At 39.6% G+C, this 15,198-nt stretch overlaps 1 protein-coding gene across 4 annotated transcripts in view; it reads left to right on the forward strand.

The window, feature by feature from the left end:
• GRM8 (glutamate metabotropic receptor 8) overlaps nucleotides 1-15,198 on the forward strand; it is an 846,721-nt gene that overhangs the window by 149,410 nt on the left and 682,113 nt on the right. For all 4 annotated transcript variants that reach the window (XM_070466210.1, XM_070466220.1, XM_070466215.1 and 1 more), the window contains exon 3: nucleotides 6,044-6,260. In XM_070466210.1, the coding sequence (XP_070322311.1) occupies nucleotides 6,044-6,260 (217 nt within the window). The remainder of the gene's footprint in view (nucleotides 1-6,043; nucleotides 6,261-15,198) is intronic.

The following is a 15,198-nucleotide window of genomic DNA, read 5'->3' on the forward strand; positions in this document are numbered from 1 at the left end:
TGAATTTCTTTTGAAATAGAAGTTTTGCTTCCTTGAGATCTAAGTTAAACTTTTAGATTATATTAGAGTATGTCAGTCCAAGATTCACAGACTATCTAGCTAAATGTGGATCAAGTAATTGATTTTATTCACAGCTGGGCAAACACCAGATAACTTCCCAGATGCATATCTGTCTGTTAAGAATAGAATTGGAAAGAATTCAGCGTGGACTTGAGGTCAGAATGGTGCCTTCTTCTCCCACACCACAGTTCATCCTTGGGACCTGCTTCTGCCTAAGCCTGGGCTGTGTGTGGGTATGTTGAGAATGAAGGCAGAGCATGATCTACTCTTGCCCAGTAAACTTAGAACTCTGACCTCTCGATCAGATTCTCCTCCCCTTTGGGGAGAACAAATAAGAGATAGAGGTCTAGGGAGGAGACATATACTCTGGAACTCCCCAAGAGGAGTGAGGGTGGGGTGGGGATCTCCTTTCTGAGTGGAAGTGTAAATATAGTGGAGACAAAAACAATTATCAGAAAAGCGGAAGCTGATTTTTTTTAAAATTTGGTGGATAATTGCTGTACAATATTGTGTTAGTTTCTACCATACGACAATGTGAATCAGCCATAAATATACATATATCCCCCCCTCTCAAGCCTCTCTCCAACCCCCACCCCATCTCACCCATCTGGGTCATCACAGAGCACCAAGCTGAGCTCCTTATGTTACACAGATACTTTAACCAGTTTTAAAAGAGGGGCATGGTCATGGCTATTTTGAGATGTACAATTAATTGCCTCAAATATGCTTTATCTGGGTAATAGATATATGGCCTCATTTTAAGCACACATTATATTCTTATGAAACCTCAGCACAAGGAAAATAAGAGAAGAAAAAGGCAAAAAGACAGGTGTTTAAAAATGATGCAGTTGGATGCCTTAAGGCACTGAAAGAGAAAGGGAAGGAAAACATCCTCTAAGAACAGTGGTGGAGGAGGTTGGGAGGGGAAGTGGATGGAGAACAGTTAGGAGGTTATGGCAGGGCTGAGTTTGGGGAGGCAGGACAGTGGGTGTCCCTTCCCCAGAGATCTGGAAGAGTGGGTGGACTGGTGGGCTTCCAGCACACTCATGGGATAATAGAACAGAGGTTAATAAAAGGACCATTTGTAAGGTGTGGGCACAGGTAAAGGCCCCAAGTCAAGATGGAGCATGCTCAGGAACTAGCAACTGTGGGAAGACCTGGAGGGCCAAGGGCAGTGACTCGTCACAGGAACCTGGTGAGGGCCTCAGAGGCCGGTGAGGGCTCAGGTGGAGAAACACCAAGTCAGGGTGAGGGAAAGAGATGGAGGCATCAATGCTCTGGCTGCTGTCTTCTCCTGCCTTCCCACCTCCTGGAGATGCCTCCCACTGGGCAAATTCGACTGAAAACCTGAGGCTAGGGAGTCCAGGTGAGACAGTCACAAAGCAACCTTCTAGGACATACAGCAGGATAGAGAAGGATCAAGAAGGACAAATGAAGAGCCCGCATGGTATTTTGGTGGGATGTCAGGTAGGGGGCTGTTGGGAAGAAGCTATATCAAAATCCCTGCCATAGTTGTTGAGTAATTAATTGCTTTCAAACATTCATTGAACACCTGCTCTGTTAGGTGACACCAAATAAGTCAACAGAGACTTTGTCTCTGTGGGACTCCTAAGCCAGCACGCGATTGCGGTTCTTATGGCAGATGATGGAGACTGTGGGATGAGGGACAGCAAAAGACGGCTCTGCCTGAGAGAAGGCTTCCTGGAAGGAGGGGATGGATGGATGGGTGGAATGATGGTTGGGTACAGTTGATTTACAACGTGGTGTTAGTTTCGGTGTACAGCAAAGTGAGTCAGTTTACATACCCATATAGTCATTCTTTTCTTTTTAGATTATTTTCCCATTATAGGTCATTATAGAATATTGAGTAATTTCCCTGTGCTATATAGTAGGTCCTTGTTGGTTGTCCATTTTATACATGGTAGTGTGTATATGTTAATCTCCAACTTTTGAGCTGGATATTCCATCTGTACAGAAGGTGAAGGTGTCTTTCTTCACAGAAGACAGCGTAGGCAGGGTTGCAGGCATCATCAGGGTGTGACAGTGAAGGCATGAAGCTGGGAAGAAGGATGGGACAGTGTCTGATACCTGGGCTTCTGGAGTTGGATTGGTGAGTCGGGATAGTATCCTTTGAATGGGCAAGTGGAAGTTAACATAGGCTTAAAAGGGATGTACATCTTGAAAAAGATGAGCTGATACAGGATGCTTTCCACACCTGTTTCCTTAGTACACTCTCCTTTTCCTTTTCAGTTCTCTCTTTTACTTCTATGCCTCTCTCACCACATTTTTTATTGCTGTTTTGCTTCTGGAAACTGAAATATCCAGGGTGAAAGGATTAGTTAGAATGGGTTCAGTGTAGGAAAAAAAATATCCTAGGTTAAAAAAAATTCTCACTTCAGTTGCCAGTAGGGGTTTAATTTGAGGCAGTGGAAATATTGAGGATGCCAACACAGAAATTAAATTGCTTCATGAGCCAGTGCTTAGTGGTGGGCCACAATAAAGTAAAAATGAGATGTTACTCCATGACAACTTGAAAAGATGTCTTGAAATATGATCAGTATTCAAGATGTCTTATTGTAGGCTGAGACATAGCATGAATTGAACGAATGAAAATACAAACACATACTCTCATATTACTTTTCTGCACATTGATCAGCGAAGAGAAAATTCTTTCAGACTTTGGGGAGAAATTCCTTTACTTAATTATTCAAACAACCATTTCTTATCTGCACTTTTATTTATATACCCTTTACACCTGTTTAATTAATCCTAAACATGATACTGACTGCTAATTAAACAGCCCTGAAAGTGACTGACTGAAGGTAGTAATTTGAGATAATTAGTTTTGGTTTCAAACACTCAATTTTCACACTTTGTGCTCATTTTTAGAAAGGGGTGGCTCATTATTATAGGCAGGGTGTGGATTGTGTAGGGCATTTTACTGCTGGACTTTGAGTAGCTGAGGAAGTAGGATTATTATACATCCAGATAGGGCAATGTAATGATATAGCACTGTGGAATTTGCTATGGAATACTCCCCATTCCCTCCTACACATGTGCATGCGCGTGCACACACACACACACACACACACACACACAATTCCTTCCAAAATTAAGGTCAGGCTGTTGGATCTTTTTCACTAGAACATAGAAACACATATGCTCTTGATCTTTGTGAAAGATCTCTAGCAAAGGGTAGACCTCACTGAATCATCCATTATCCCTTTCCCAGGTCCTCTGGAAGCCACTAAGAAGGGCAAGATCTGGTGTGTGGTTAGAGATTTGGATGGATGTCCTTGCTAAGTATTTATGTTCTACAAAGGCACGAGGCCTAATCAAGGGGACAATCTATCAAGAGGTGACTGGTATATCTGGCAGAGAGTGCAAAGGAACAAAAACGAGACAGGTCAAGACTGATTTTCACGATCCCACAATATTGACAGGCAAATTAGTAAGGTCCTACTAGGAGAACAGGACCCAGAAGAATTGGGTGTGAAATAGACTAAATCATTGTTGTAGGTGATATAGACAGATACAGGTTACTCAGAAGCCAAACAAGTTCTCCAGCACCCTGGAGAGCTCCAAGCACAGTCTTCCCTTCTCTGGGTAAGGAGGCTTTTACACTTTAGGGTGTCACTTTCACTGGCCACCAAAAATGGAGGAGGACTCTCCAGACCTCCAAAAGGTCTGGATACAGATGTTGAGGGCTTTTTCAAGATATCGAGAGGAAAGTTGTAACCTCCTTGTGGATTGGGGATCGTCTGGTCGGGGGGTGGTAGGTGATGGATGGTTCCCAGAGTGTGTAGCTCTGTGTAGGAAGATGAAATGGCAGCCCGTTGAATATCAGAGCCCTGATATTAGCTGCGAGATCTGATGGAGAGCAGAGTTAAGAGTTTTATGTATGAGTCAGACCTGCATCTTCAACCAAGCATCTCGAGTTAGGGCATTGTAGAGTCATTGTGACCTCTGGATTTTCACATTAGAGATGAGGTGCACATCTCTTAAACTCCATATCCCACAATAGTGTTGCCCACTTTTTAGTTGCTTTCATTCATCTCACAGGAACTTCAGAATAAACAAAGTCAAAAATTGAACTCATCATTTTTGTCTTCCAAATCTCCTCTTGTTCTTCTACCTTGGAAAATATCAAACATTATCTACTCAGATACCAAAGCCATAGAACTCTCATAGAACTGAGAGTCATTTCCCATTTTTTCCTACACCTTTCTTGGTCTTTTAGATACTCACAGGTTCTATACCCTTCCTTTTTTCCCACCTGCCACTGCCTTAGTTCAGTTACTATACTTTCTTACATAGATTTCTATAGTAGTTTTCTAACTGGAACTAGGAGGCAACTTCTTATGTCTTCACTTTAATTCAGCATATCTCTGAATTAGGGGTCCACTGGCATCAGATTGTTCTGGGGGACATATTAGAATGAAGATTCCTAAATGTCTAGACATACTAAGTCAGAATTTTTGGGCATGGGGCTGCCCAGGTGGACACTGAAATGCGAGGGTTTCTACTTTTCCCACTGCTGCTGATGTGATCTTTCCAAAACAAAATTTTTGTTGTGCCACTCCTTTGGTTACAATCAAGCTGTGCTTTCTCATGACCTCGGTGATAAAGTCCACACTCCTTGTCATACCTGAGTAATGCTTCATCCTCTGGTTTCTGTCCAGCTCTGAAGTTATACTTCTGACACTCCTCCCTTGGTTTCCTGCTTTCCCACCACGAGAAACGCTGCAACACCATACCCTGTCTTGACTCTGCCTTTGGACATACTGTTTCCTGTGGCTGAAATGTCTTTCCCCATGTTTTTGCTGGGTTTCCTGCATATTTTGTGCTCGGTCTAGCCTGCATGTCCCTCTGCCATACTTCTTTAACATTCCTGTGTTCTTCTGTCCTAGCATTTTTCATAGATAGAGTAAGACTCTTCACTTGTATATAGGAGTGAATATTGCATTTCAAACCTTTTTAGGGGTAGATTTATGGCATGCAGTTAATTTGCTACTCAGCTTGAAATTATTTAGGAGAAATAGCATATCTCTAATTTTGAATATCTTCTAGCCATTCACCCTGTTTATGTCAGAAAATAGTCTCTTTTCCTAAAGAAATTATGGTATGGTTTCCTTTTTTTTTTTTTTTGAGGGATGGAAGCCTGGAGAGATGTTATAATTAAAAGATACATGGTTAGCTGTTCCCAAATCTTATTGTGGTACTCAGTGATTATATTAATAAGCAGTGACTAGATTTGCAAAGGTATATATTTAAAATAATTTACCCAAAATATAATCTTAATACTAAAATGGTATTAAGTGTAAAAAAAAAGTCTTGTATTAAATTCTCTACTCATCATTACATAGCCTTTATATCCTGAAGCCAAAGACGATTTCAGAGGTGACCTTTTCTGGGGCATGTGTGTACATTTCATGTTCATTTCTGCCTCATTTCTTCACCAGAAGTTATCATGTACAGAATAAGAAAAGCAGCAACAACAAAAAGCACAAATGTTTTGCTTTGTCTTCTGAAACAATGGGGACTGAATCAAAACTAAATTCTTTCTGTTTTGCTGTGGTTTTTTAGTTGCTCAGTCATGTCTGACTCTTTTGCGACTGCATAGACTGTAGCCTGCCAGTCTCCTCTGTCCATGGGATTTCCCAGGAAAGAATACTGGAGTGGGTTGCTGTTCCCTTCTCCCACCCAGGGATTGAACCCATGTCTCCTGCATTGCAGACAGATTTTTGAGTGCTGGGCCACCAGGGAAGCCCTCTTGTTTAGAAATGTGCTTTGAAAGAAAGTGAGCCCACAGATCTCTATAACCTACTATCTAATGAGATTGATGGTGATGAAATCTTATCTTGGCTGCAGGCTGCTCTGTCTAGGTTTCTGCTATAGCTTTGACTATTTAATCTCTTGTGCAACAGCCCATCATTTGACAAGATTCCTCATGGGTGGAAATGACCTGTCATTTGTTTTGCAGATACCTCAAATCAGCTATGCATCCACCGCCCCAGAGCTAAGTGATAATACCAGGTATGACTTCTTCTCCCGGGTGGTCCCTCCAGACTCCTACCAAGCGCAGGCCATGGTGGACATCGTGACGGCCCTGGGGTGGAATTATGTGTCGACGCTGGCTTCTGAGGGTAACTACGGAGAGAGTGGTGTGGAGGCCTTCACTCAGATCTCCAGGGAGATTGGTAAGTGCATATTTATCAGATGATTGTGTTTGAGACGACAGGCTGTGGAAGTCTGAGTGTCCCCAAGAGCTCTCTGATCTGTGTGGGGTAATTAGAGCTCCTACAGATGCATGACCCAGGCTGTCCACTCTAGGGGGAAGCTGGGCTTATTATAAATGGTTTTGTTGTTCATGGTCTATCAAGGTGACACTCTTGTGCTAATTTAGGAAGTAGAGCTCCTGAGTCAGGCGAACATTTTTTAAAGTTGTCTGTTTTGATGTGGGAGTTTGCTGGCACATTAGAGCCACTGTATATTTGAATAAATGACATACTATTTGATTGTTCTAGATGGGAGTTTACATTAGCAAGTCATTAAATATTTTTAAAAAAGCAGTAGAATTTAACATCCAGCACTAAAGGGATTAAGACTGGTAATCATCTTAAAACAATACTGAAGTAGCCTCCAAGGCTATACTTGAGTGATATTCTTATTGTCATTTTTGACTTTTTGAATTTTGATTCTTACCTCAAGCTCTGAAGCTTATGGTGAGTGGGATTAAGGACAAGATGTGGAAACTTGTTTAGAATAGGGTGCTTGTGAACTCTGTCCTGGTTTTTTTCAACATTCTCATTCAAATCTCCGTAGGCATTTTACTATGTGTGTATTTATCCATGAGGCTGTAAATCTACTATACTATGTGGAAAACCAGAAGACAAAAACACCTCAGGGCATAAATCTTATTGCTGATTGGGCAACAATATAACTTTTCGGATGAAAGGAGATATGTTACGAGTTACTTAACAAATGCTATTGTTCTTACTAAGAATTACTGAATAAAATTTGCATATTTTTCTATTGCATTGTTTTCTATAATAGCAATGTTTTGCCAAAAATTTAAAGCATCCTTTAGCTGTTTTGGGGTAATTTTAAACTTTGATAACCTAATGTTTTTCCTTGAAGCTTTAAAGGAGGAAAAGATCATGGGAATGATTCAGACTTATTCCCTAATTAGCAGACAAAGCATCTAAATTTATTGGAATAACGTTTTCTCTTAAAAGATATGAAGATGCCTAGGATCTGTTATGCTGCATGTAATAAGCATGGAAACTTATGATGCACAATGTTTGGTGTGTATAATATTTGTTCCAGTACTGTCTGCTGCAGAAAATGTAGAAAAGACCTGGTCTTGTTGGATAGATTGGCTTAATTTACTTAAGGGACAGCTATTCATTCTTTGTTATAAATATCCATGATGGCATAATCTTTGCTCTTTTGAATTTTAAATTATATCACTATTGCTATAAAAATGATTCAAAACATTCAACTGAACTTTAAATGATGGTAAATTATTATATTACCTTCTTGGAAAAGAATCTCACATTCATTCTTAGGAGAAATGCCCACTCTAATGAAAACAGTAGCTTCTGAAAGCAGGTTGAAAGCATTATTTAAGCAGCTGATGTTAGTTCTCACCAAAGTGATAATTTAACAAAAGAAGGCAACTAATAGAATATGTATTGAAATGAGAAGTTTTCTGCAGTGATCCTGTACATTCTTAACTAGAGTACACATTCTGTGTGCATGCAACCTATTACTATGAAAAATTTAAGACAGGACATTGTTGCAGACTCTGATAAAATGCATTGTTTTAAAAGTTAAAAGTGAGAGTGCAGTTTTATTCTTCTTACCAGAAGGAAAAAAAAAAAATGAAATACTTAGTTCTCACTTTTAGGGAACATTGCTATACTTTGGTAACTGTCACCTTAAAGGATTCAGGTGGTACCATTCATTTTTACTGTCTCTATCTTAGTCATTAGTATGGGAGAAAATAATTTTAGTGCCTTGTGTATGCTCCTGATTAGAGCAACATTTCTTCTCTGTTGATCCTTTCAGTATTCTGTGACTTGATTGGCTGTCCATTCTATTTCAGTTCTCACTTATCTGGGGAATGGAGGAGGGCTGTATTGTCAATTAATATGCAGAATACTGAAAAGGCCAAATTAGTGCCACACTAGAGTATGCCATGGAATATATTAAATATCAAAATCATCCCTCATTTTAATGACAAAGATTTTATCTGGAACAAAAATAGCTGAAAATTAAACCTTTTACATGACAATGAGATTAATGGGAATGACAAATGGTAGCAACTTAACCCATTCTGAAGTGATCTGATGACTCTAATGAAAATTCATTAGTTCTGTAACATTTGCTCCTCTTACTACAACATTGATGACATCTCTGTCACTGTGTTACCAGTGTTTTTAAAGATCTTAGTCTCTTGACTGAGAAGGAGATATATGCATTCATTTTTTGGAGTGTCTGCCTATTAATGAAATTGTATATTTTCCCAACTCTTATAAATTTTCCTGTACTCTGTTAAGTATTTCTCCCTTCAGCAATGTTAATTGCTACGAAATTTCAGTGTAACCTGGGACTTCCTATGTTTTGTCTCTGATTAATTCTGACAGATCATAATGGAATGATAGTGAAATGAAAATCTGTTTAGCGATACATTGCTTGTACGGTTTGATTAGAACATTTTTCATTTTAACAAAATCCGAGACGTGGGGAAGCACCCTTAGTGAGTCTTGGAGAATAAAGTTTATGAATGAATGATGGTCTTGAACACCGACATCAATGATGTCTCTTCTGTTGTCAGGATCCTTCTCAGGGAGAGAGGGACAGGAGTTATTTGATAAAATAAGACGAGTAGTCCCTTGATATTTTAGCTGTTATAGTCTCAGCCCCAAGCCTCCTGACTATAACTATAAACTATATAAAAAAACTATAACAGTTTTTACTGGAAAAGGCAAAAAAAAATTTGAGATCAACAAATGTCACAATTTGATTGGATCATAGTTTGTGTAGTAAGGTATGGAAGAGAAAACTGGAAGGCTTGACATGGTACATAGATGGCTATTGTACCCCATGGTATAGTAATTTTATCCTTCATTTTCTAGACAGTGGAGGAAACTACTGAATAGAGAGGAATCCATCAGAATACATATTTAAGATTTTGCTAGTAAGAAGTAGAGGATGGGGAGACCAGTTGAAAGACTTGTAATATCAATCTTAACCTCATAGAGGGCAGTGATAATAGAAATGGATGAGGGAACAGACTTGAGAGACACTTGTGAGGTAAAGTCTCTGGAACTTAGCAATTGATGGGAAGTAGAGCTTGAAGGTGAGGCTTCCCAGATATCTCAGCTGGTAAAGAATCTGCCTGCAATGCAGGAGACCCCAGTTTGATTCCTGGGTCGGGAAGATCCCTTGAAGGGATAGATTACCCACTCCAGCACTCTTGGGCTTCTCTGATGGTTCCGATGATAAGAATCCACCTGCAATGTTGGGGGGCCTGGGTTGAGAAGATCCCCTGGAGGAGGGCATGGCAACCCACTCTAGTACTGTTGCCTGGAGAATCCCCATGGACAGAGGAGCCTGGTGGGCTACAGTCCATGGGGTCACAAGGAGTCGGACACGACTGAATGACTAAGCACAGCACACAGAGCTCGAAGGTAAGACAAAATTAAACTTGAAATTTTGGTCAGTTGGAAAATGCAAGTGCCATGAATAGAAAAGAGACAGTAAAATGGAAAGCGTGGTTGGAATGGGAAGCATGGTTTGATTATGAACTCAATAAACTGTAAGTACTGGTACATACCTTTGTGGAGAAGAACAGTCAAGGACATTGGTTGAGAGCCAAAGCAGGAACTGAGATGTAGTTCTGAAGCTCATTCTCACAAAATTGATAATCGAGGTGAGGAAGGTAATTGCTAAGGTGTAGAGTGTGAACTAGAGTAAGAAATGTAGAGTGAGAGTTAAAGGGGGCAGAGGATACACTTGTGGGCTTTACATAAAGGTATGGGATGATGAGCATTGTTGAGGATGTAGAGGAAAGGAGGGCGTTGTACATGGTTGATATGAGTGTAAATTGGTGTAGTCATTATGGAAAATAATATGGAGTTTCCTTGGAAATTAAAAATAGAACTACCACATGATCCAGTGATTCCACTTCTAAGTTTATAACCAAAGAAAATGAAATCAAGATTTTGAAGAGGTATCTGCATCTTGTGTTCATTGTAGCCTTATTTTCAATAGCCAAGATATGGAAACAAACTAAATGTCCATTGATGGATGAATGGACAAAGTATATCTATATTTATGTATCTATTTCTCTCTCTCTATATATAATGGGATATTATTTAGCCTTAGTAAAGAAGGAAATCCTGCCACTTGTGACAACATGGATAAATCTGAAGGGCATTGTACTAAGTGAAGAAAGCCAGACACAGAAAGACAAATACTGCATGCTCTCACTTATGTGTAGGATTCTAAAAAGTCAAACTCATGAAATCAGAGTGTGTTGCTAGAGGCTAGTCGGGGGAGTGGTGAGGGAAATGAAAGATATTGGCCAAAGAGAATAAACTTTCAGTTAAACAGGATTAATAAATTCTGAAGAGCTAATGTACAGAATGGTAACTATAGCTAAAGATACTGTGTTGTTTACTTGAAATTTCCTAAGAATTGATCTCAGGTGTTCTCACCACACACACACACACACACACACACACACTACTATGTGAGGTAATGGAAATGTCAATTAGCTTGATTGTGGTAATCATTCCACAATGTATACTTTTATCAAAACATTGAGTTGAACGCCTTAAATGTATACAATTTTTGTTTGTCAATTATACCTCAATCAAGTTGAGGAAAATAAAATTAGTATAAATGAAAAAAATTAAGATGTGGCAACAGTGGCTTAGATTTAGCAACGGAAAGCCGAGAATAGGGCAGAGACTTCTCTTGATGGGATTTGTGGCTATGGGAGGGCTCTCAGCCTTCTTTGAAGTTTTCCATGATGAGAGATGGTAGGAGTTCTTGATGAAAAAATCAAGGATATTGAGCAGATTTTCATAAGAGAACAGGAACTTTGCCAGAGGGCACAGCTGAAATTATGTGGCACTGTGACAGAGGATCAAGGATTGTCCTTGACAGGGAGTGTATTAGGGCTGCCATAACCAACTGAGTGGCTAAAAACAACAGAAACTTAACTATCTCACAATTCTGGAGGCTAGAAATCTGAAATCAAGGTGTCAGCAGAGCCACACCTTGGAATTTGCTGGTGATCAGTGGTGTTCATTGATCACCAGAGGTACCTGGTGCGCTACAGTCTGTGAGTGGCAAAGGCTTGGACATGACCAAGCATGCATGCAGTGGTGTTCATTGGATTCATCCATCAATTCAGTCTTTGCCTCCATCATTACCTTGCTATCTTTTCTCTTCTTGTTTCTGCCCCTGTCTTCTCTCCTTATAAAGATGCCAGTCATGTTGGATTAAAGGCCGACCCTATTCCAGTATGACCTTAACTAATTATATCTGCAATAACTCTATTTCCTTATAAGGTCACATTCTGAGGTATTGGGTGTATCTTTCTGGGAGACACAACTTAATACCCATAATCAATGGAGATAGTATGAAGAAGGGTGTACTTAGGGAGAAAATTTCCATGACAGAGATGGGAGGTAAACCAGGAGGACAAACAGTAAGCAATAAAGATGAGGGGGTTTTTCTAAGTAGACAGAATTTGGTAATGAAGAAGACCATAATATAATATGCTGATAGGTTCGTTTTGAATTGCTACAGAGTTTTACTCTCTCAGTCTTGACTAGTTGGGTAGATGAGGTGACCCGATGGATAACTCAGGGTTCTAGACTGGGTGGGATCTTTGTCTCTGGCTTTCCCAGGATTCTAAGCAGTCAGAAGTTCTCTAGTAAAATCATTGGCCACTCCCCATACAGTGGGGGTACCAGTTGTTCAGCCCCCTGCTTTGTGTAATTCCAAGGTATTGTTCTTTTCAGTAACACCTGGGAAATTATGGACATCTGAGAGTCCTTCTGGCCTAACTGATTTTTTTAAAATTTATTTTTATTAGTTGGAGGCTAATTACTTTACAATATTGTAGTGGTTTTTGTCATACACTGACATGAATCAGCCATGGATTTACATATATTCCCCATCCCGATCCCCCCCTCCCACCTCGATTTTTATTTTTCCCTTTAGTCTCTTTTGGCTTGAGGGAAGGGAATAGCTTAGTTGCTACTGGTTGTTAGGACTTTTCCATCACCTATTTTACACACCCTCAGTTCTTAGGACCACAGTCCTCTATGTCTGTCTTGCTTTAATGATTTGATATGATGTTTTCATTGATATTGTAATAAAGAGGTTAATAATACATGCCCATGCTTTTCTGTTGTAAGCTCTGGAACTTGTAGCTTGTGACTCAATAAATGACTTCCTTGAGGCTTTAGACAGGTTGTTTCCCCTCTTTGTCTTAGCTTATTATATTATTTAAAAAGAAGACAGGATAATAAATGTTAATGCTGCCATGATCATTATAAAGGGGCAAGGAAGCTAAAGCTTTATCTTTGAAGATAAAAGGAATATGTGAAAGCACTGTATCTTATCACTGTGAATTTGCACAGTATGGCAACACATGTCCTTTAATCAGCCATCGTGTTTATGAATGGCTTATTGAAGATGACAGGCCTGCAAGTTGTCATCGCACACATTACGGGGGCAGAATAGACCTGATTCTGTCAAATCTTCTACTATACGTGACTTTTTTTCTCCCAATTTGCAAATGCTGGAAGCTTCTGACTATTGTCTGACATGTGTTCCGAATCTTAAAATCTCAGACTTGGAAGGGACCACAGAGGTCGTTGGATTGGCAATATCTGTTCAAAATGTTAATGCAATAAATCTGTTTAATTCATTCATTTTTTGTGTATATAAAATGACCGATACTTGCCAAAACACTTGATAGTAATTTATTTTTGGTGTGAATCAAGAAATAAGGTAAATTTCACTCCAACTCTCCAATGAAAAAGTGCCCACTGATCATATTTTTAAGCTATCTCAGTACAGTTTTAAAAGGAAGCATTTTTTTCCTCCTGGGTTATAAACAAGAATCAAGTTTCTATTAACTGCAATGGATTCGCATTGAGATTAAAACAAAGTATTTTCAATGACAAAGGAAAAAAAATACAGAGAGCAGCCTTTTCCCTCAGATGTTCATTGCTTTGGAAAAATGACTTCCAGCAGGCAAAAATCAATTTGACAGAAGTATTAATGTTGTAAAATACTATGAATGAAAGGAAACATTTTAATTCAATTGAAATTTTTGCTTTATATTCCTACAGCTGAGTTCCATTGATAACACAACATTTCAAGTTGCAAATCATATTTAATTAATATTAACACCAGGTAATTGGCAAGAATAACTTCAAAGGAGGGCTGAGGAAATTGCAAATTGGAACTGCAGGTGCAATGATCCTGCAGAAGCTTTACAGGGATTCAAAGAAAATGTATATGATTTTGACAATTACTGCAGAACTTGATCAAATAGAGCGTCATTTCAAAGCTGTTCTTCACTCTGGCCTTGCTTAATATTTAGGGCTTAGGAATGGCTAAGTAGCAACAGCTGCTATTAATGTGAAATGGCAAATAGCATTCAATAGATGCTTTTAAACCTATGATTCTAACACTATAGTTAAGTGTTTAGTAAACAATGGCAGTTTGATGCAGTGAAACCCACCTCGGAATTAGAAATATGTTTAAATTTCCCTTATTCAATTAAGAGATTTTGTCTGAAGATTCATTTCCTTGTCTGTAAAATAGGTAAGGCCTCTGCTCAGTGATCATCACGTGATAGAATGTTCTTCATAAACTCAAAAGTGCTATTTGATATCAGGTATTGCTAGTGAAAGGAGTTGAGGTAATACAGGTTTTTTTTCCAGAATGTGTGGCAAAGCTGTAGATGATTGTGAAGGTGGTCGATGTACTCTGCCTGCTTCTCAAGCAAAGAGAAGGCTTTGCTTGATTCATTACTTTCAAACTTAGTCATATTCTGCCTGAAAGATCAGAGAGGAGATTTTGAATGGCTCCTGACTACCTAGTCTCTATGTTACTAGTCCTCCACAACCACTGTGGTATGGATTCTACCCTGTCTTATTCCTTGTTGCCCCTGGCTATTGCATATTGCTTATCTTATTGCTAACAGTGGTGTTTGTTTGGGTCTGCTTACTCCGATAGGACATTGTTCAGAAGTCAAGACAAGCTTGAATTCCTTGCCTCATCCTTAGCAAGGTATTCTCATGAGCTTAACTCTGTGGAGCCACTTGCCATTCTGATTGTAATACCAATTTCTCTGTATACCTCTCTCACCAAAATGTGTTTTTCTCAACAGAAGAATCCCCCTCCATCCTAATACCCAGCAGAGTACCTAGCATGTGCAACATGCTTCATGAATTTCTGTTGAATGGCCACTGTCACCAGCCTCAGGGCTGTGTAGGTGCTGTGATCCTTGTGGTCAGGCTTGCTTGTACCCTGGACACCGAAGGGTGGAGATGGTCCCAACAATGACGTGTGCATTTTCCTCGCCAACATGTAACCTCTATGCGAACATTTGGGACTTTCCTATTATTGAACCACTCAGAATTCTTTTTTTTTTATTACTGAAAAATGCCGAAGCCTGTCATCTGTAGGTTGAACCCACCTTTAATCCCTCAGTCCAAACAGTGCTGGGAAGTGAGTTAGAGCTTCTTATCAGCTGGGTTTGACTTCCAGATCTGTCATAGTCTAACTGCAAGATCTTGGCTAAGTTACTCTTGCTGTGTCCCAGTTTTCTTATCTGTACAATGGGGTAACAATTGTATAAGGATTGAATGAAGTCATACAGAACAATGTGTGGCTCATGTTAAGTAGTTCACAGCTGCCAACTCGTGTTAGGAGCCCATTTTCACTGATGTGTGATCCAGAGGTCTCTTATTGCTCTGAGTCTGTGCCAGATTTGCTCAGTGAGCAAATAAGAAGGCAAAGTGAGGCCTCCATCAGAGCTCAAATCAAAGCAGCCAGTACCCCTCATTCCTAAAACTTGCTTTGCACCTCCTGGCA

Source organism: Odocoileus virginianus, chromosome 1 (genome assembly GCF_023699985.2).
Source record: "Odocoileus virginianus isolate 20LAN1187 ecotype Illinois chromosome 1, Ovbor_1.2, whole genome shotgun sequence".
Classification (NCBI taxonomy): domain Eukaryota; kingdom Metazoa; phylum Chordata; class Mammalia; order Artiodactyla; family Cervidae; genus Odocoileus; species Odocoileus virginianus.